The sequence below is a fragment of the Solea solea genome, chromosome 21 (genome assembly GCF_958295425.1).
Source record: "Solea solea chromosome 21, fSolSol10.1, whole genome shotgun sequence".
NCBI classification, from domain to species: domain Eukaryota; kingdom Metazoa; phylum Chordata; class Actinopteri; order Pleuronectiformes; family Soleidae; genus Solea; species Solea solea.
This window is the reverse complement of record NC_081154.1, coordinates 11,208,953-11,230,150: the sequence shown is the minus strand read 5'-3', so window position 1 is coordinate 11,230,150 and position 21,198 is coordinate 11,208,953. Positions and strand designations below refer to the sequence as shown.

At 41.9% G+C, this 21,198-nt stretch overlaps 1 protein-coding gene across 15 annotated transcripts in view; it reads left to right on the top strand.

Moving 5' to 3' along the window:
• The window catches only part of LOC131448728 (calcium/calmodulin-dependent protein kinase type II subunit gamma), a 35,780-nt gene extending 17,696 nt beyond the window's left edge, over positions 1 to 18,084 (top strand). Inside the window, exons 8-23 of one of the 15 annotated variants that reach the window (XM_058621433.1) lie at positions 321 to 404; positions 751 to 845; positions 1,322 to 1,444; positions 1,563 to 1,646; positions 2,213 to 2,255; positions 3,043 to 3,105; positions 5,796 to 5,836; positions 6,606 to 6,689; positions 7,882 to 7,926; positions 8,060 to 8,105; positions 8,331 to 8,411; positions 11,837 to 11,971; positions 12,819 to 12,894; positions 13,019 to 13,113; positions 13,951 to 14,187; positions 15,362 to 18,084. In XM_058621433.1, coding sequence (XP_058477416.1) covers positions 321 to 404; positions 751 to 845; positions 1,322 to 1,444; positions 1,563 to 1,646; positions 2,213 to 2,255; positions 3,043 to 3,105; positions 5,796 to 5,836; positions 6,606 to 6,689; positions 7,882 to 7,926; positions 8,060 to 8,105; positions 8,331 to 8,411; positions 11,837 to 11,971; positions 12,819 to 12,894; positions 13,019 to 13,113; positions 13,951 to 14,183 — 1,328 coding nt within the window. In that variant the 3' untranslated portion in view covers positions 14,184 to 14,187; positions 15,362 to 18,084. Of the gene's footprint in view, positions 1 to 320; positions 405 to 750; positions 846 to 1,321; positions 1,445 to 1,562; positions 1,647 to 2,212; positions 2,256 to 3,042; positions 3,106 to 5,795; positions 5,837 to 6,605; positions 6,690 to 7,881; positions 7,927 to 8,059; positions 8,115 to 8,330; positions 8,412 to 11,836; positions 11,972 to 12,818; positions 12,895 to 13,018; positions 13,114 to 13,950; positions 14,188 to 15,361 lie in introns of all 15 variants that reach the window. The other 14 variants (XM_058621432.1, XM_058621434.1, XM_058621436.1 and 11 more) reach the window with 14 other exon arrangements.
• Positions 18,085 to 21,198: the final 3,114 nt, after the last annotated feature.

Here is a 21,198-nt window from a genome sequence, read left to right as displayed (position 1 = left end):
CCTAAGGTCTTCATCTACACACTTGGAAGCCAAACAATACATTACTTAACAGTCTCGCAGATATTTTCCAGTTCACGCTTAGGTCATAGTGTCTTGGCTAACAGCCGAGCTGCCAGCATTTGGCTGACTCTCCAGTGGGAGATGATTAATGGGCACTTGCTTGTGACTAGCCATAATCTGGCCTTGCATTAGAGTCCAGCAGGACACTGTCATCACAAGCATTCACATAACTGTACACAGTAGCCTACATCAGAGTTTTAATTATGTCATAGTTTTAATCATGTTAATCATGTTGTGGTGTTTTTTTTTTTGTCGTGCAGGATTTGCGGGCACCCCTGGTTATCTCTCGCCTGAAGTCCTAAGGAAGGACCCTTACGGCAAGCCTGTGGACATATGGGCTTGTGGTGAGTCTTGAGCCTCAGCTATGCACTTGCAACAATCAGCTTTTGTATGTTTCAGTGGTGGGAAACAAACGCTGTTTGTTTCAAGTCAATTTAACAATTTCAACAGGTGTGATAAGATTGTTTTCACAGGGTATATGGGGTTGTAAAAACCCCCACCTTATGTCAGAGAGAAGACTTTAACCTCATATAAACGGCACTGCACTGAGGAAGTGTTGGAATCAACCAGGCTCATTATAACAAAGAAAAAGTTGTATTTTCCTTGTATGTACTTCAGTATGTTGTAATGTTCTTACTTCATTCACGGTGTTGTAACATGATCTCTCTCTCATTCATATTCCTCCTTCAGGTGTTATCCTCTATATCTTGTTAGTGGGGTATCCTCCATTCTGGGATGAAGATCAACACAAACTCTATCAACAGATTAAAGCTGGGGCATATGATGTAAGTTTGCATGTCTGGTGTGCAGTGCAGGCATTTGCTAAGCAAGTTTTTAAATGTTTAGTGGTGTCCAATTGAGAGTTGGTCCAAAGCTATTGATCCTATCCAGGCCTCCCTGACGCATTGCAGAGGGGGGTGTGTGTGTGTGTGAGTTTGTGTGCATGAGAGAGAGAGAGAGAGAGAGACAGAATGAGAGTAGGGGTATCCTCCTTTCTCTCTCTGGATAAGGAAGTCACATTGCAGTTCTCTGAGGCAGCCACACCGAAGAGACTTTACTCTCAATATGAATTAAAGACCTGGAACAAAAACATGTGTTCTGTTAATGTAAGCATAATGTTGAGAAATTCACTCAGAACCCCTTGCCCAGATGTTGTAGATTAGCCAGAAATGGGCAGATGTTCGCTCTCAAACAGACCGTCAGGAGACGCATACTGTTTGCATTCTTTTTCCCTTTCTAACTGTCACTCCATTTTTCGCAGTTCCCCTCCCCAGAGTGGGACACGGTGACTCCAGAGGCAAAGAACCTGATCAACCAGATGTTGACCATCAACCCAGCCAAGAGAATCACTGCTGAACAGGCCCTCAAACACCCATGGGTCTGCGTAAGTATTTACTCACTCACCTGATCCACCCAAAGAGTATCACTGTGATTTTGGATTGGTACACAAATAACTCTAGACATCATACACACGCAATGATTATTTTGTTGTCTTCCCACAGCACCGTTCTACAGTGGCATCCATGATGCACAGACAGGAAACTGTCGAGTGTCTCCGCAAGTTCAATGCTCGCCGAAAACTCAAGGTACTCGTCCTAAATCAGTTTTCAACTCATTGGTTAATGGTAACTAATTGGTTAACAGTAATATGATGCTGTGGTTATTTAGCAGCATCTAGTGTCTCTTCAATGAATGTTGTTTCCAAGCAACTGAAAACTTTGCCGTCAGCGCCACAGAACGCCCACCTCTAAATTCATCCAACTGGACAAGAGTAAATAAATAAACGAAAGTGATGTTGAGGCCGCTTTCTGGTCTGATTTTGAAGTTGATGCTTAAACGTGTGGTATTCAGGGTGCTCCCGCACAAGGTGAGGCATCCAGGGCACATGAGCAGTGTGTGAAATGTTTACTGTCAATAGGAAACAAGTGGAAAAAGACCTGCAAGAGCTTTTCTCTTCTCTGACCAGGACAACAGCCAAAGGTTCTTTAGAGGCTGCTTTTGCGGAGATAACACTGACCCTTTGAGATGCATGGCATGTTTTAATAAATGTGAAAACATGTATACATCTAGCTGCTTCTGTAAAAAAGCAGATGGAAAAAAGTCCTCGCTTTCATTATGCCTCGCTCACCTCTCTTTATGCCTTCCTCTCCAGGGAGCCATTCTCACCACCATGCTGGTGTCCAGAAACTTCTCAGGTGGGTGTGCCCCTAGCCCTCAGCCTCCCACGCAGCAGCACATGCAGAGGAGGAAGGAGAGTGGATAGAGTCCTCTGTACCTCTTTTAACCCCCTCAATACAAACACACTCCAACACACACCCCCTCAAAAATAACGTTTTTGTGTGTACACAGGAGTTAACTTCACATCACATCACATTTAACTGAATTGAAACACGACTATCCTCGGAGTGACAATAGGATCGATGTTAATGAAGGATTATTAAGAGTGAACTGAATCCTAATGTTTAGTATATGAGAAGAAAAGCTAAAATGTGATATTTGTCATGTACCAGATTACATGTGAGTGCCAGTCTTGTCCTTGTCCATGCTAATATATCTCTCCCTGTGTGTTTGTGTGTGTGTGCGTGCGTGTGTCTGTCTTTTTTCTGCTGTCTGTGGAGCGTTTGTGTGTTTGAGAAAAGGAAACCTAAACTTTTGAGTTTGTTATGTTGGGGGCAGGTGTAGTGTTATAAAAACTAAGATTTTGTGTTTTTTAATCTCCATTTGCTTAGAGTGACCTGTTTTCATTGAAACCTTGTTCTCAGCCCTGGGGTAATTGGTCAATGGCTAGAGATTTCAATCCTGGGCCTAGGAAACCACAGGCGTGCACATCTTGCCTTTTGCCCATTTCTATCTATACTTGTTTGATATATCTGGGCTTCAGCCTGCACAGCCTATAGCTTTCTAGGCCCCCAATTGAACAGTGTGAGATAGACCAACCTAATTTCCATAGCCCCTCCCAACTGTAGCATTTCTGTCCAATAGTGGGCCGGCAGCATACCAACTCTGCTGCTGCCGCCTCCTCCACGGCCTCACTGGCTCAGGAAGGTACGTCCCAGAGACACGCCCATCCACTTCCTCTCCACACATGACTACTTTGACTCATAGTACTGGGTGGGCCATCATGACCACCTTGAACTCCTGCATGCAGCCACTGACAGCATCCTCATCAGCATTCACACACACACACATACACACATGCATACTCACACAAAATTAGTTCCTTCTAGTTATTTAGGATGTGTTACCTTCACGATAATGCAGAGACATCAGACTGCACACAGTAATAAACATCGACATCTGTTAATGGTAATTGATTTTGTTTAACATGCACTAAAGTGCGTCTTACATTTACACTTCACCATCACTCAGCTCCAACCTTGTAACCCCCATTTCATCTACCAATATAGTCATGTCGTCACTTCTAGCAAGCTCCATCCTGACTTCCAGCTGACCCTGTACACACTGTGCTCATGGGCACAGAGTGGACTGGGGCAGGGGTTGAGGAGAGGCATGTATCCTGGGGGCGGGAACTGACACTGCAGGGGGCCGGCAAGAGCTGGGTTGGCGTGCTGCCATCGTCAGACCTGGGTCTTTCGGGAGGGAAAAGGAAAGGCGGAGAGGTTCAGACCGAGACGGAGGATGGGAGTGCTGCCTTTGGTGCTATTAACGGAGCCAACTGTTTAAAACATCACCACTGTGCAGCCTTCCTGTTGAATCCCTTGAGCTTTAAGGCATCCCATGTCTCCTCTACCCCTCCTGAGGTCTGTTTTAGTACTTTCTAAAGTGTTCACAGGGAAATGCTGCAAGGGAACATGGCAGCAGATCCTTTGTCACATAGTAGTCGACACTTTCCAGGAGGACTTTGAAAGTGCTAAAAACGGCCCAGCTCTCATCCTGTTGGGTGGTGGTGGGTGGTGAAGGTCGACGATTCCAATGGTGGCTCCATAGATCGATTATATGAGAAGCAGTGTAGAGCAGATGGGATTCTTAGTCGCCCTTCCAGACGTGAGAATCTTCTTTGCTCTGCAATGTGAATAAATCTCTTCATAGGTAACGAGGAATTTTGTGTAGGTAAAATAAAGGCAACATGTGAAAGACTGACCTCAGCGGTCACTAGTGCTGTGTGTGATTGATGCTCTGAGAATCAGAGTGTTTGTGGTGGTTTGACTGTCAGCTAGAGCCCTCCGAATGCGGGCTTCCTCTGTGAAACTGGACCAAGTTGCCGGTTTGTAAGTTTTTGTCAATCTTATGTTCTGACACCATCACTCCAAACTGGACTCCTCAGCTCTTTTCCTTTGTCATTGTCCTTTGTAATTGTTTAATTTATTTTTATTTTTGGGCCTCTGATGATGTAACTCATCACTGCAAAACCCTGGCACTTACTACTATCACTGCTTCCCTGCACTTTTCTCTCGAGTGTGTCTGAGGCAAGGCTTGGCCGTTTGCTCGTAATGTTCCCCCCTTTAATCACATTACAGCAGAATTTGACAGAAGTGTGTGTTTGAAGCATTCCTCATTGTTTCCAGAAGGGTGTTTGCCTTCTTTTGCATGTGGGTGTCCTGTGTGATTATATCCTATTAAATGTTTTAGGGAGATGCACCTTTGATTGCTTTCTAATACATCATATACATTCATCATCGATATGACCGCTTGACGACGATCGAGCTGTCATATTGCATGAGCAGTGCAGCCCTCCCTGCTGTGGGTCATCTTGACTTCACCCATCCTGTCATGTCACATTGGTGATCTTGCTCTTTGATGCAGGAGGGAGGGTTGTATGTGTGTATATATGTATATATAGAGAGAGTATATGAATGTGGTGGATTCACGCTGTTATAAATATTACCCGTATGGCTGTCTGCTATCAAATTTAGTCAAATGAAGAGCCGATGTTTGTGCTCTAAAAAATCAGCCCTCTTTCCCCTGGTTTTGGAATGAAAATATTTTATTTGTTGTTTTTTTTTTTTTTATATATATATATATATATACATTTTTTTCCTGTGGATGCTGCATGGCCAGGTCGAGATAGATGCTGCATATTGACACAACAGCTGAGATTAAGGAGCATGAGATGTCTCTTGGTATTGTTTGCCTCTGTAAATGCTGTGCCCCCTTTTCTCCACTATCGTGCACTTTCTCTCTTTCAACTCTCCCCTCTCCCCCTCCCCTCTCTTATTGGAAGGTAAGGAAAAAAAGAGATTTTTTTTTTTTTTGAAACGTGTCAGTAGAAACTGAGAGAAAAGGAAGCAACAGACAGTTGAAAGCTTTAGACTGAGGGGAAAAGTGACTAAGGCCCTTAAAGGAAATCAATGATTTACATTAACCTAGCTCATCACTGTCAGGCCTGGCGGCAGTTTGAGTCTGACCATCACTCGCTTTTTACATCTGCTGGTGTCTTTCTAGACAGGAAATGGATTGAGGAAGTTAACTTTGCTCTCAGGTTTCTCTTTTGTTCCCAGGTGGCAATGAATTGATTATGATGTGCATGGGTGTTAGTAGAATAGCAGCATGTAGAGAAAAGGGGAAAATTGTAAAATAGCAACTTCTAGTCTTAGTTTATCACATTCAATTTTTGTGGTTTCGTAGATGAAAAAACATTGTCCATATTTTTGCTTACTTCTGGGTTTCTATGAAGAACCAGCTGAATTGGCATGGCTACTGTCATTAAACTGTAAAACTGAGTTATCTACCTATTTTTCTCCCTTTCCATCCTCTTTTTTTATTTTTTTTCACAGCATGCAAAAGTTTACTGAACAAGAAGTCAGATTCTGCTAAGGTAAGGTTGTCTTGTTACGTCTCTGTCCTCCTTTCTTCCGCTACACAGCTGACCCCTTTTTTCTACCTTCTGTTCTTTTCTTTTGCCTCTTTCCTTCTCAGTGTATTTTCTCTATTATTTATTCAGTGCAATGTGATTTCAAAGAGAAGCATTTTCTTATTTTATTTAGTTTGTTTGGGTTTTTTGTTTTTATTTAGGATGAAATTGTCTTCGTGTACCTTTTTTTTTTTCCCTCAAGGCATCTCAGCCTTCTGTGGTATGTTTTTACATCCCAAAAATCCCTCTACTATGCACAACTTCAAAATAAACCCTGTTGTAACAGAATTTTCTTCGACTTCTAGTAAAAAAAAATGTGTTTCATTATCAGTCAAACATTTTCATGTATTGGGTTTATTCTTTCACCTTTAGTGGCCCTCAGTCAGAGGTTTGCAGTCCTCTTTCCCAAGCAGTTTTCATCATTACTACTGTTAAGCATCACTCTTCCCCCCCTCCCGCCTTCCTCTCTTTCTCGTCTGCCCCTGGGGGTTTCTCTGTGCAGTTAAGTGGCGGAGGCATAGAGGGTTAGTGAGGCAGTAAAAGGGATGATCTAGAGGCCATTCTATGGCACTCACCCTCTCATTTACCCTGTTAGCTCTCAACAGCCTGGGAGCCTCAACCAATATTAGCTCCAGTTCCTAAAAGGCGTATAATTCTAATGCATCTGTGTGTGTGTGTGTGTGTTTGAGTGTAACGTACATGTGTTCTCTGCGTGTTTGCGTTCTCATCCCAGCCTTCTACCAACAACAGTAAGAACAGTATAGTGAGCGCCATCAATGCCCTGAAAGACACCAACATGGCGACCAACGCCCAGATGGTACAGTAGGCCGCCGCAGGTTCCCGCCGTTCTGCCTCACCCCCACCCTCCCAATAGTTTCATAATAGTCCGTTGTGCCTCATCCTCCATTGTCATAGTTGCTGCTTGTCATCCTTCATTTCCCTTTCAAGAGATGTTGCACCATTACATGCCGGCAGTACCCGTCTTCTGGCCATTTTGCCCCACTAAGTTGCACATGTGTAAATCAGTCAGATTTCTTTTGGAAATGATTAGACATTCTTGAGATTAATTTTTATTTAGATTGCTAAGGTGGAGCATGACCTCCAGAGTTATGCACCTCTTGAGTATCGTCACAGGGAACTACCAAGTCCTGTTATAGAGAGTTATACAGTTGTAGAATTTAGTCGTCATCGTGCAATGACCTCCGTGTTGTTCTCCCTTCCCTCTCTGTATTTCTTCCCGTCCGTGATTAACCAGTTTATCCTTTAACTTTCTCAATAAAGTCACTGCAGCCTTGCAGCCGTCCGTCCTGTCTTACTTTGTCATCCATTTGTTTTAGTCCACTCAGCCATTTGACTCACTCTAACATCCATCTTAAATGCCATCATCAACAACCACACTGACATATCCTTGTCTTACTGCTTGAGTTTTATTGTGATTCTCACATCCCATGGCAGCATGTTGTGGTTATTAGATGCTTTATTAGCATGTATTAAATATGCCAATGCGTAGTGATGTGGTTGGATCGTAGAGTTGTGCTTCTCAACCTGGGCATCCGTTCCCCAAAGTTAATCCCCTATAGGTATGACTCAGTACCAGAGTGTTATTTTATTTGGATACAACAAGATGTATAGAGACATCCATCACATTGCTGTATGGGAACCTGGAATGTGAATTTAGATTTTGTTCACTTAAAACACACAATGATTTAAACAACATAAATAAGTTCCAGCCCCATACAGTTAATATCTGTAGGAGCTAAATTGTGTTTTAGTTTCATGAATTAAGCTTTAATGAGTTAAGAGAAAATGAGTCTGCAACAATTTTGATAATCAAATAATTATAATAATTTTCTTAAATCTAAAAATGAGTTGTTTTTTTGGTCCCCTTTAACAGGAAAACAAACCATTGGGTTTAATTATTAGGTAATGTACGCAAGTAGAAAGGGGATCAGGTTGAAGAGGCACTGGTTCTGGATGCATTGGACCAACTGTTGTGTTCTGTATTGCAGGAGTCGCAGAGCACAGTTGTGCACAATCCTCCCGATGGCGTGAAGGTGAGAAATGTGCTTTGTTTGTATGACATGTTTGTACGAGAGCCTCGCCCAGCTGTTTAATTCTCAGTCCTGTCAGACTTGATCCAGGTTTGGTTTTTTAACTATCCGTGCGTTTCGTCTCTCCATGCTCCAGGGATCGACAGAAAGCAACGCCACCAACGACGAGGAGGAAATGAAAGGTAGGAAAGGTACTAAAGTGTGTTATTTGCCTTTTCCTGTTCTTATCCGCTCTCTCTTTCTGTCTCCCACCAACTGAAGTGTGTATATTGGACTGTAGTGTGAGGCGGGAGTGCTGAGATACAATGCGTGTGTCTCACGGTCTGACACTGTCTGACTGTGTGCCCGTGGTATGTGTATGTATGTATTTACTGTGTGTCTGGCTGCGTTTTGTGTGTGTGTTCTAGCGGACAGTTCGGCGCTGAGTCAGAGCAGCGCCACAGAGGAGATGCCCCCACTTCTACCCTCACCTCAAAGCTCACCTGCCAGTAAGTTTACCCATGGCAACCACAAGCTGTTTGGTTGCCCCTGGCAAGGATCTAACCCCCCCACTACCCACCCACCCCCCCACTCCCTCCTGGCTTTTTGTACTGGCAATGACGTCTTACATCTTTGAGCTCCCTCACTCTAATTCACCAAGCTTTTTGAGGGTTCCCACTAGGTTTGGCTTATTGTTGATTTTACTATTGATTATTAAGAGTAATCCAATAAATTCCCAATAATATTAATTCTGGTTTATTACAACTGGTTTTCCTATGGCAATAGTGACAATCACCAATTAAAAACTGGGATCAAGGTGTGTTTTCAGACATGTTTTAAACATGATTTTTTATTTATTTGCTCATGAAACCTACCATATCTGATCATAGTTGTAGATAGAAATGTCTCCATTTTGTAGAGGTATGAGAAGTTAAGATTGCTGAGAAACCTTGTGACCAGTTGGTGTAGTTCTTACTATACACACAGAAAACAGAACAGTTTGGAATCTCTGAGTTACGTTTGCAAAATAACACCAAATAATTTTTTTTGTCAGTGGATTCAAACATCAAAATGATTTTGACTAAAGAAACAAAAAGGAAATAATTCAAGTGAAGTGTATTTACCACACCTTCCTCTGAAACGTGTGTTTATGCTGATTAAACGTGGTGAATCATGCACATGTCATTATTTCTAACCCTGTCACTCAAACAAAGACGGTGTGCAAACTATATTCAGTTTAGATTAAAAGAAAAAAAAACACCCGTTGTAAATAAGGTGCATCTATTGTCGCATTTGCACAATTACCTCGTAAGCCACTTGTTCTGTGCACAGAAGAAAGAGCAAATGCTAAAATGAAAAGCAGCACCCAAATATTTGTTAAACTCAGTCAGTCTCTTGGCCTCCGTGTGGCTGTCAGTCAGACTGTCTCTCTGCTTCAGCCCTTTTCCTGTCATATTAATCAAAGTTATGATAGGGGATTCTGGGCAGAGTCCGGCTCGGCACTCCACCAATCTCAAAAGAATATTGACTGAACCCTGCACGCGTCTAGTATTTTTGTCTGAGCCTCAACCTGAACCCAACACAGGAAGAGTTAGCTCAAGTGTAATCTGACTGTCACGGTGCTTGTTAGGCTTTATTGCTTGAGTGCCACCAGTTCAGTCATTGCAGTTCAGCATGCATGCCGGACCAAAACAAGTGATTGTGTCTACTAATGCCAGTAAGCTATATGCTTATTCTAGCTAGCCACTGATGAAAACAGACATGTAATGTAATGAATGAAGCGAGTTCATGAAGAGAAGGGCTTTGCTTCAGGTCGTCTTGGAGCCCTTCAGACCAATATTAACCCTGCTTTTATTTCTCTACTTGTCTGAAGCATTTTATCCAAAGTGCATGCTCTTTTTAGAAGTACATTCAGCGTTGTCTTTAGTTGCATCTGTTGCTGCAATCAAGTAGAACTCGTTGTGACCTCTCAATTAGAGCTGCAACTAACGATTATTTTCATAATCGATTAATCTGTCGATTATTTTCTCGATTAATTGCTTGGTCAATAAAATATCAGAAAACCTTAAAAAAATGTTGATCGGTGTTCGTCAAATCTGGAAATGATGATGTTCCCAAATGTCTTGTTTTGTCCAAAAACCAAAATGATTCACATTTAATGATTTCTTTGTTATCCAGAGCAAAGCAATGAAGAGAATACTTACATTTAAGAAGCTTAAACAATCAGAAATCTTCAAACCAATTGATCGATTATCAAAATAGTTGTCCATTAATTTAGTAATCGATTAATTGTTTCAGCTCTACTATCAATAACGGCATATGCACATTGGCTTTGAACTCAAAGCTTTTAGAAAACTTAAGAATTAACAGGTGAATCATGAATATGACGGGGGAGTGTTGAAAGTAGCTTACAGGCAGACTGTCTATGGAAACACAGGTGCACATAACAATACACAGGAGTGTGATGTCACTCTCTTCTAAAGACATCAGCACTGTCTGATACAGTTTATAACATTTCCAAAATAAAAGCTTGTATCCCACATGGCCTTTGTAAGGAAAAACCAGCAATCATATTTAATGGCGCATAACTAGTCTTACTGGTTGTAATAAACCAGAATATTCTTTTAGTGCAGATGCATTACAAGAATGTGTTTTACGGCTTGTTTCGTACACTAATTACACAGTTATTCCCTGCTGTGTGTGTCCATTATACTGTACATCTTGTGCTCGCTTAAGCAGAGTAAGACTACACCTTAACTGCCTCACCTCCCCGAGCTCAGCACAAGCTTAAAGAAAAAAAAAGGGTAAAAAAAAATTTCCCCCGGCAGATTGAGGAACTAATTCTGGAAAGTCATAAAAAATCCCATGAAATTTTTCATCAGGGACACTGTGGGAACCCTGAAATTTAATGCAACTGTGTGTGTGTGTATGTGTGAGTGTGTGTGTGTGTGTGTGTGTGTGTGGGTTTCTTGGTGATCACAGCATCTGTCCCCTCGTCCTCCTAATGTAACAGTTCCAGCTGGAGGGAGCCTTGAGTACCCTACAGCTGTTTGTCCTAAAACCAGCCTCCCAGTCTTACAGGGACCATGCACACCATAGAGCATCACGTGTCTCTGTGTCCTCACATGTTCTTCATTCTCCTCTACGCCACTTTATTCTCCGTCACGTTCTTTAATCCTTGCCTCCTCTTTTATTCGCCATTTCTCTGATCGACACTGTCCTCTGCTGCTCTCACCCCGACGTCACCTTTCACAAATATTCCTACCTCTACACTCTAATCTTTTGACCTCTTGTCCTCGTTGTGCTGCGCTCATCAGACGCACCCGCACTGGAGGACGCCTTGACCCCCCCCTTCCTTTCCTGTGCACTTTTCTTCACTCCCGCCCTCCTTTCTTACTTCCTTCCTTTCTTTCTTGACAAACATGCCAAGTTCCTTCTCAAGCATAACGCGAGCCGATAACAAACAATGGCTTCGATCCTCTCTTTGTCTTGTCATGTGCTGCTGTTTCGTCACAAGAGGCTTTGTTAATGTATTGGAGCGTTAGGAGTAGAGATGAAGATGTGAGCAGAACAGGCAGTTAAATGACTTTCACATCACACAGCATCACAGTCAGAGCTACACTGACCTTGCTTCCAGCTGCAAGCTGTCCCCATGTTACCCATCTGCATGTCTAACTCGGGAGTGTTTGTTTTTGACTCATTTCACTGACGACTACTCAGCGCATTCTCTTGCCTGTTCTTTATTGCATGAGGTGTGTGTGTGTGTGTGTGTGTGTGTGTGTGTGTGTGTGTGTGTGTGTGTGTGTGCATGTTTGTGTGTGTGTGGGGGGGGGGGGATCACATATGCAACCTCTTTTCACGCCACCCACCACTCACTCTTCCATTCATCCGTCCATGTCGTTTCTGTTTGTTGACCATACGTTGTGTGTTTCAGTTCCACCGCATGATGTAAAGCGCATGGCATGGAACAGCACAGGCAACAGCTCCTGCCCCGAGTCTGATCTCTCGCAGTCCTCCTTGCCTGCTGCTCCACTAGGGAGCAACACTGCTAAAAGCAACACTAAGCAGAGTAAGAGCACATCTGGTCTCACTGAGCTCAGCTTTCCCCCTTCCCTCTACTCGTTGTACCTGCTGCACGCCCAAAACTCACATTTCTGAACTGGCTGTTTTTCTCAGAAATGACGAGAGCAGGCAGTCGACGACATCCACCTTAAAACAAGTCATTTAGTCAGCTGATGACTGTTGAGAGTAAGAGGAAAGAAACTGAGACATTTTCACTTGCTTTACTCATGTTCTCCTTTTTTTAAGACTGGGTTTCCTCTGAAAATGAAATGGTGTTGTGTTGCGCAGTTGAGTTGACACATGTTTAGCTCTTGAAACACTTAATTTACACCAGCAGCAAGAGAGGAATGGGCTTTCAGTCACATCTGGTGGTCTCATGTCATGAAACTTGATACATTATCATTAATGGATAAACCTTCTTTCACACGGTACCAGGATGTCAAGACAGGAAACATTGTTGAAATCTCTGAATAAAGCTCGTAATGGGACCTTGTGAGAGACTCAGTGGCGGGTGCTTACCATCAGTTTCTGCTTTTGTTTTCCAGGAAGTGTGTGTTCACACAGCAGAGTGTAGTGTTGGGTCAGTTTCTGAGCCGTTTAGGACGCGACAAGCGTAGCGACAGAAGAGGTCGAGGCACATAGAGCGAGCTGTTGTGGCTTTGACTGATGAGGTTAAAGAGGAGCATCGAGCTGTAGCTGCAGAGGAGGAAGAGAGAGCCTGAGGGGAAGGCAGGGGCTGAAGCAGTGAGGGAAAATGTCATCAAGGAAAAAACAAACAGCACATAGTTACCTGTTGTCTCACCTTCTGCATGGCTCCCCACCATTCACCATCTATCTGTGTGTTCTCTCTGTAGCTCGTAAACAGGAGATCATCAAGATAACAGAGCAGCTGATTGAGGCAATCAACAATGGAGACTTCGATGCCTACACGTGAGTCCACCTTCTTGTTTTTAATGATTTATTTAATGTCTAATTGCTTTCTAATGACTCCCTGGTCTTTCTTCTCCTGTCCCTCTCCTCTCGTCTTCCTCACCCACCTTCTTTTCTTCCTCAGGAGGATTTGTGACCCTGGTCTTACTTCTTTTGAACCAGAGGCCCTGGGGAACCTGGTGGAGGGCATGGACTTTCACAAGTTCTACTTTGAAAACTGTGAGTCTCCTCCTGTTCACAAAACCCCATCAAACTATATTGTTTTCTATATATTATAGTGTTTGTCATTTTTAATTAAGGTTTACTACTCGCTAGCGCTGCTGCATATAACACAAGGGGATTTAGTGATCAGTATTTTCTCTCGGACAATGTGTCATCTCCTGATAAGTCGTATTATTTCGATTGTTGATTCAATATTTGATGATTTGTTTTAAGAGTTTATCTTTTCAGTTGATTAATCATCTCAGTCGGGCTCTTTTTTACACCATAAATGAATGTGCATTACAAATGTTGGTATAAATGATGTGTAGCCGTTTTCTTACTTCATTTTTTCCTCACCTGTTGTCTTTCTGTCAGTCCAGTGTCTTGAATGTCAAAATCGAATGAAGTCATCTCATAACTGTAGAGCTGAAACAATTAATCCATTACTAAATCAATCTATTACTATTATCTACTATTTTGATAATCGATTAATCAGTTTGCTCTGGATAACAAAGAAATCATTGAAATCATTCTGGTTTGTGGACAAAACGAGACATTTGAGAACCTCGTCATTTCCAGGTTTGATGAAACACCGATATTTTTTTTTAAGGTTTTCTGATGCTTTATGGACCAAACGATTAATTGATTATGAAAATAATCGTTAGCTCTACATAGCTGTATTTCTTTTATTGCTATCCATGGATGAGTTTAGAAGTGACTCTGTTTTGATGATGAACATTTTCCATCTTAAGTCAAGGACGGTTAAAGAAGAAGAAAAATCACAAATAATTAGATCCTTGTTGTGTATCTTACAGTGTTAAACATGTTGTTACCGTCTCGGTGTATTTTATCCAGTGCTCAGCAAGAACAACAAGCCGGTGCACACCACCCTTCTCAACCCACACGTGCACCTGATCGGTGAGGATGCGGCGTGCATCGCCTACATCAGACTCACGCAGTTTGTGGACACCACGGGCCACCCTCGCTCCAGCCAATCAGAGGAGACCAGGGTGTGGCATCGCCGCGATGGCAAGTGGCTCAATGTTCACTTCCACTGCTCAGGAGCACCTGCTGCACCACTCCAGTGATCAGGTATTCAGCTCACGCGCACGTCTGTCTACTAATAACGTCTATTTTTAACACGGCTGAACGAAATGAGAGCTTAACCTGTTCAAAATGGCAACTCTAGATCTAATTTTCCCTCTTGTTTACTTGACATATGATTGATGCAGAATAGACTTTTAACAGAAGGGCTGAACAATTAATATAATCTTGTGTTGTTTCTGACAGATGTTGCAATGTAATTGTTTTGAGTCAAGATTAAGTTCAATATTCACTGTGTAATAGTAATTACCACACATCACCATTAAAATCAACTACTCTATATTCTATGTATGAGAACTTAAACATGGATGAGTTGTTAATTAACTGTGATTTCAGTTTAAGAACGAATAATAGTTGAGGTTTGAGGTTTTGATTGCATCCTGTTATAACCCTCATGGACACTTGCAGACATCAGGATGTTCAGTGACCTGGTGAAATGTAATTAGATGACGACAGAACAAATCAACTAAGGTCCAAGTCAGAGTATACGAAGGAGTATTGGGGCCAAACTGAAATGAAAAAAATATTTAATGTTACCAGAATAAAGTTGTTATAAATCAAGCAAAGACCAGATGCGAAACACGGAGCATTTTGTGAAGTTATGTTTTGGTTTGGGCTTCACAAATAAGGACATACTTAATCTTTTTGTCACGTCAGCACCACATTATCGTTAGCATCAGGACTTTGAAAACACTGTGCAAGAAACTGAGTTTGTTTTGAAGAAAGAGTCACAAACACTTGGAGGAAATCATCTCTTTTGTGGAGATTATAATATTACGACTTTTTTCGTAATATTACGAGTTTATTCTCATAATATTACGAGTTTATTCTAATAATATTACAATTTTATTTTTGTAATATTATGACTTTATTCTCATAATATTGTGACTTTATTCTTGGAATATTACAACTTTATTCTCATAATATTGCGACTTCTCGTAATATTACAATTTTATTCTCGGAATATTACGACTTTATTCTCTAAAGATTTGTTGTTGTTTTTCTTTGTTGTTTGGCCCTAATTCTCCGTCCTAAGAATGAAACTGAATCATCCTTTAAATTTTACCTGGTTAATATCAAACACTTGCAGTAGCTAAATACTGAATTGCCTTTGTTAAAAAGAAAAAAAAGACTAATGGTTTCCTCTTGCACCCCCCACCAGTGGTCCTGAGCCTCCAGTCTACTGGAGTGTATGTTTTGGGGGGCAGTTTTTTTCAGCGAGCGTGTTTAAGAGGCACGTCCTCAGCGTGGATTGGCTAGTGCCAGGAGCCCGGCCGGGCGAGATCGCATCCCTCTCCACGATACCAACCAATCCTGTCCCTCCTTTGACCTGCTGGGGTTGTCGGCTGAAGACAAGACACCGCCCCCATGGGATGATGCATGCATCTGGCGCCTGATTGGAGGGCGCATCTTTGCCCTCTATCCCTCCCCTGGCAGCCATCTTTTTTCTGCCCGTGCGAGATGAGACGTCCTGGGGGAGGAGAGGATTTACAGTTGAACTTGTGACAGTTTATGAGTATGAGTTATGAATATACTGTGTAAATTATGACTAAATGTACCAGAAACCACCAGAACCCAACCAAGCATTTATAGTCACTATCTAATAAGGGAGGAAACAGGGAGGCATGTGATGTTAGCTGAGATTTTGGACACATTTTGGCATTCTAGGGATTACTGGGTAGAAAGTGTTGTGCTTGTTTACCTGGACGTTGATGTAAAGATGTAGGGAGGCTTTCCCTCAACTGAAGTAAAGAGGGAAAAACCAATGGAGTCGGCTCAGTCAGAGAACTTGATGACGAGAGAATCTTGATATAAAAAAAAAAAAAACATGAACCACCAAAGTGTAGAACTTTAGGCTTTTTATGTGTTTTTGTTTGTGTGCTTGTTTTTTCCGACTGAACAGAAAATCAATCGTGTTGTCGTGGGAGGGGGCGTCTGATTTTGACGTTGCGTGTTTCGTTGTGTTTTTAGCGTCCCGTTGTCTTTTCTGTTCCTGTGATGAACCGGAGCCTTTCCTTTTTTTTTGTTCGTTCGTTTCGTGTTCGTTTGTTTTTTCGTTGTCTGACAGATCCTACGTTTGAGGCTCCTTTTTTTTTTTTTTTAAAGCAGCTGTTTTTTAAAAAAAGAGGGATTTTATTGTGCAAGTTTAATGTTAACCTGTGTGTTCTGTTGTGTCCGTATGCATTGGAGGGAGAGAGTGTGTGTGTGTGTGTCGGCAAAGGCATGCATGTTTTGCATATTTGCTCACTGCCTCTCCCTCATTCACCACATCCTGCTCTCTTTCCCTCTCCTCTCTCTTTAACCATTCCCTCTTTTAACCTTCCCTTTCTGCTCCTTTTTCTTTGTTCCTTGCAAGGGCCTGGTTTGTTAATAATCACTGTGTAAATGCAGTGAATGTATAGAAATATGTAGAAAAGTGTAATATATGTACATGTATCTAAGAGACACTCATCCTGTGCATCTGGGTTAGAGGAGCCACACTTTAACCTCTGTGGTCCCTCGGCGAGCTTAGGGTGCAACATGTTTTAGTCCAATTTTGATTTGCTTAAAAAAAATTTCACCTTCAAAAAAAATTTTTGGCTGCTGTTGCTTAGAATACACACTTGTTGGCCGCAAGAGGAATAAAAGGAATAAAAAATAATGGCATGAATTTACTTTGACGCCTGTGCCCAACAAATCTGTTTTTAAATATGAAAAAACAACAACTTTGTTATGGTTTTCTTAACTCCAGATCCCACAATGCTGTGAGCCATTTCTTCATATCATATTCTCTCTCTCTCTCTCTCTCTCACACACACACACACACACACGCCTGGTGGTGTGTCTCAGCTTTGTAACATATCTGCACCACTACTGTGTGACCAGGGCACCGCCCCTTGCTCTGCTGCTTTATTGTCTCCATCCATCAGCGACACTTGTATCTAACTCCCCCACCGGTGTTCACCTAAGTCCCCGCTATTGAGATGTTCACTTGTTCCTTTCTCTGTTGATTCTCTGGTCCTGTTACTGGTTTTTGATTCTTCGTTATTATTATTATTGTTATTTTTTTTTTTTAAATGAGTTCTTGTTGTCGTTGACTGTCGCTGTTGCTGTAACTTGTCGTTTGGTAATTTGCCGATCTGCCAAGCTGGAGTTCTGCACTCTCCCTCGCACGCGAGAGAACAACAAAAAAAACAAAACAAAAGGGAAAAGAGGGACAACACAAATTCACAGATTGAATGATCATGGATTGGTCCGGACTAAATTATTTATTAATGTAATCTACCCTCAGTGGTTTTAAGTGGTGCCTGCTCAGTTGAGAGTTTTGGAAGCCGGAGAGAGAGTGTGTGAGTTGATGATGTGGGTGTGCAGGTTTTTTGCGACCCACACTGTTGAACCAGAGCGGGAGACCTAGTTATATGCATGTTTCAGTTACGCATTTCTACCATGTACCTACCCGAGTAAGGATGGAGCCTAGTGTTAATATATGATATTTGCATCTTTTGAACTAAGAATTTCCTCCATCCAGAATGTTGAATAGGTGACATGAAAAACATTACGGGAAAAAAATAAAAACAAAAATAAAAAAAAGCAAAATTTAAAAAATGAATAAATGGAAAAAAAAACAAAAAAAAAACTGATTAAGGAGCCATAGCTTGGTATGAGGCCCTTGATGTTAGCGTTTTCCCTGCGTTGTAATGATATACTATTGGGCTGCGCTTTCTCCCCCAGCCTTTACATGGATGCTGGAGTTTTTTTGCATGATCATGATGTACAATGAAATACAACCATGAATTGACGACTATCAAGTGTTTGTCTGAGTGTTAGTTGGTCTTCATCATAGCTTTGTTATTCTTCGAAACTTGGATCTTGAAAGTATTTAATAAAAATACTATTTCAGCACTGGTTTGTTTCTCCTGCCTCCTTTGTTCTTTACGGACTGTCGTCATATGGCTTCTCCAAACAATGGCACAATTAAAACGGTGTCTATTCCAGGCAAATACCCACTGACCAAACAACGTTTGTGTTCCATCCTCGGTGCCTTTTAACACCATGATCTCTGTACCAGTGGTCTCTGCCACTGTCTGTTGCCACATACCGTCTCCTTGTTATACGTTTTTCAGTCTCGGACTGTTGCGAGTTTTCATCAGCAGTATCTCGCCCTGAAATCACCGAATTTGGAGCGAATAGAGATATGCGAGACACGGCACATCATGTAAGAGTGGAACATCGATTAGTCATGCTGAATATCTGCCCGTATAGTCTTTTGTCCAATTATAGGAAAGGATAAAATGCTCTATATGAGACAACATTTGGCACCGTTAAAGGAATACACTTTAAGAAAATGGCCCCCATTAATAAATAAATAAACTGGATCCTGACACAACCATGACAATAAAACACTGCACCATTATACGCTCATGCGTTGCATTTTTCACTCTCTTCCAATGTTCTTATTTTAGCTTTTCAGAACAGAGTGAAGCGTTAAGTCATGCTACAGCCTTATTTAAAATGTTCTGTGGTGTTATTTATGATGGTCCCAGTTATTTTAAGGATTCTGTGTGTGTGTATCTCTGGGATGTAGGACAGCTCCCCTGGTTCCTCTGCTTTCTGTGTGATTAATGACGAGAGCTCGGCAGTCGGTTAACTTTGACTCTCGTTTACTTTCTCAAAGACAAAAAGGGGAGACATTCTCGAGAGAAGGTTTCTTGCTCCCTGACCTCTGACCTCTATTTATTGTGTGAACCTTTTGGCTGCAGATGCTGCAACAGGAAACAATAGAACACGGAGAGCTGTGCGTTGGGTAAGACTGACGTATATAATATTATTCTAAATTATAGGGAAACTGTTTGACTAAAACACTTAAAGATCTCAATCAACAGTAAATGTTGAGCTGCAGTTTTATCAAAATGCATCGCATTGGCCAGCATAATGTACGTATGTAGCCTTCGTTTAGCATCAAAACTCAAAAGGATTTAGTTGTTCCATTGCAGGCTCCCGGAAAAACATGATGTTCCAAATTATTTTATCTTCAATTTCTACCTAATGAATACAACTCCACTTAAATTTTACACTTTACACCTTTAACAAAACAGTCACTTGGTATGTTTCCAAAAGATCTTGGTCTTTTCTTAATGTATTTCTGTGAAGCAGCACGGTGTGGCGATGTGATTGTACACGATCCAACATGCCAGTATTATTGAAAACAGAAGACAGTTGAAACATCTAATCTAAAGTGGCAAATGTACCAATCTACACTCGTTTTCTTTGAGCTGAGAAGTTTAGTTGACGACGATCTCCAATATCAGCCCTGATTATCAATCACATACTTACGTACATATTTGAGAAATGATGGAGCTCTCTCTCTCTCTTGATTATAATTTCCTCCACTTCAAACTCGTTCAAACTTTTCCTCCTTTGCAACAAATCAGTGAACCCCACCTCTTTCCCCATCACATCTTAGTTTCGTCCAATGCCATTAAATCGTGTCTGTATTTAGCCAGATACTCTTCAAATCTGAAGACACCCAAGGCGATGCCCAAAATCTGGCCAGTTATTCTCTAGTGTTGGGCAGACTTAACATATATATGGTTTTTGTGGTCCCTTATTGTCCGTTTCCACCTGTTGCTGCCGTGCCAAAATGAAGCAGTTAGGACAAATGTATGTATCTGTCCATAAACACAGAGTAACACTGCGTCTAATTGCTTTTCCATATTTCAGGAAAACCTAGCAACCACACCCCTGCAGTGTCCACTGCAGTAGAATCCTCAGGTTCTCCTCATAGACTGAGGGACGTGGTAAATGTGAGCGCTGCTCCGGCTGTGATGACTCCCCGCACTCTCTCCTTAACTGTCCTCTGCTTCCACTTCATCAGACAAAAGGAGCTCTGATTAGCGTCTCACAAATAAGGTTTGTGAGAGCAGTGGACACCTGCGCGCTGTCCTCCGGTGTGTCCTCCACACCAGACGTTCAGCACGCTTCACCACGTTATCTCCATTTCTTTTGATGCTCGAAAGTATGAGACTTGTTTATCTGGACCTATTAAGGTGTCCACAGGAGGAGGTTAAAGGTCACGTTTGGGAGTCTTCTCAGGCCTACGGCTTTGCCACTCGTTGACAAATCATCTGGCCAGGACTTGTTTCTTGTGCGGTGTCCAACATCTGTTGTGTGATTGGCCAGAAATTTGAAGTGGGCGTGGTTAATGCGGAAATGACATCGCAGCAGTTTCTGGTAAAATATGAAATGTTCTGCCCAGATCTTCTTGAGAACAAGAAGTCATCGCTCTGTTGTTGCCGAGTGCGTTTGGTTTTACTCAGAAATGACTCACCTCATTGCATTCCATCAAAATGAGCCGAGCCTCTGCTGCTTGTGTGTGTTTTTGGTCCTTCTGTTGAAACATATGATAGATAGTGCACGCATAGAGTAAGTGGACGACTCAGTGAAGACTTCCAGGTACTGACACTGTTGTTCTCACTGCTGCCATGCCAGCAAACGTTACATAAAACATATCTTCTTTTCTTTCTTTTTATTTATCCATTTCTCAAACCAACATGCGAGCTTGTGTTTCCATTCCACTAATGCTGCGACACGCTGAGAGCGTTTCAGATTCATTTAGGGCTCGACTGCGGGGTAAGACGTCCACACAGACTCAGAACCTATCATCAAATGGTACGTGATTGGTGAGGGTGTGAATACAGCCCAAACAGGTTCTCTGTTCTGTAAAATGAATGGCATGACACATGATTATCCTCGTTCAAATCTAATTACGGTTATTTTTAGTCGACAATTGCCATTAACTCTGAAATTGTGGCTTTGGCTCTTGTGTCCTGCCACCGTTTATGTTGCTATGCCGTGGATCCAGTTTCATCCTGATGCGACTTTAACCCTTTTAATGACCCATTCTGCTGAGTCAGAGTGCTTTGTTTTAGTCATTGATGTTATTATGGGTCTGATTCCAGCGTGTACTCGGAGTTTTTCATCAATGCAGACAATTCAAAAGCATATATTTCATAAGGGGAA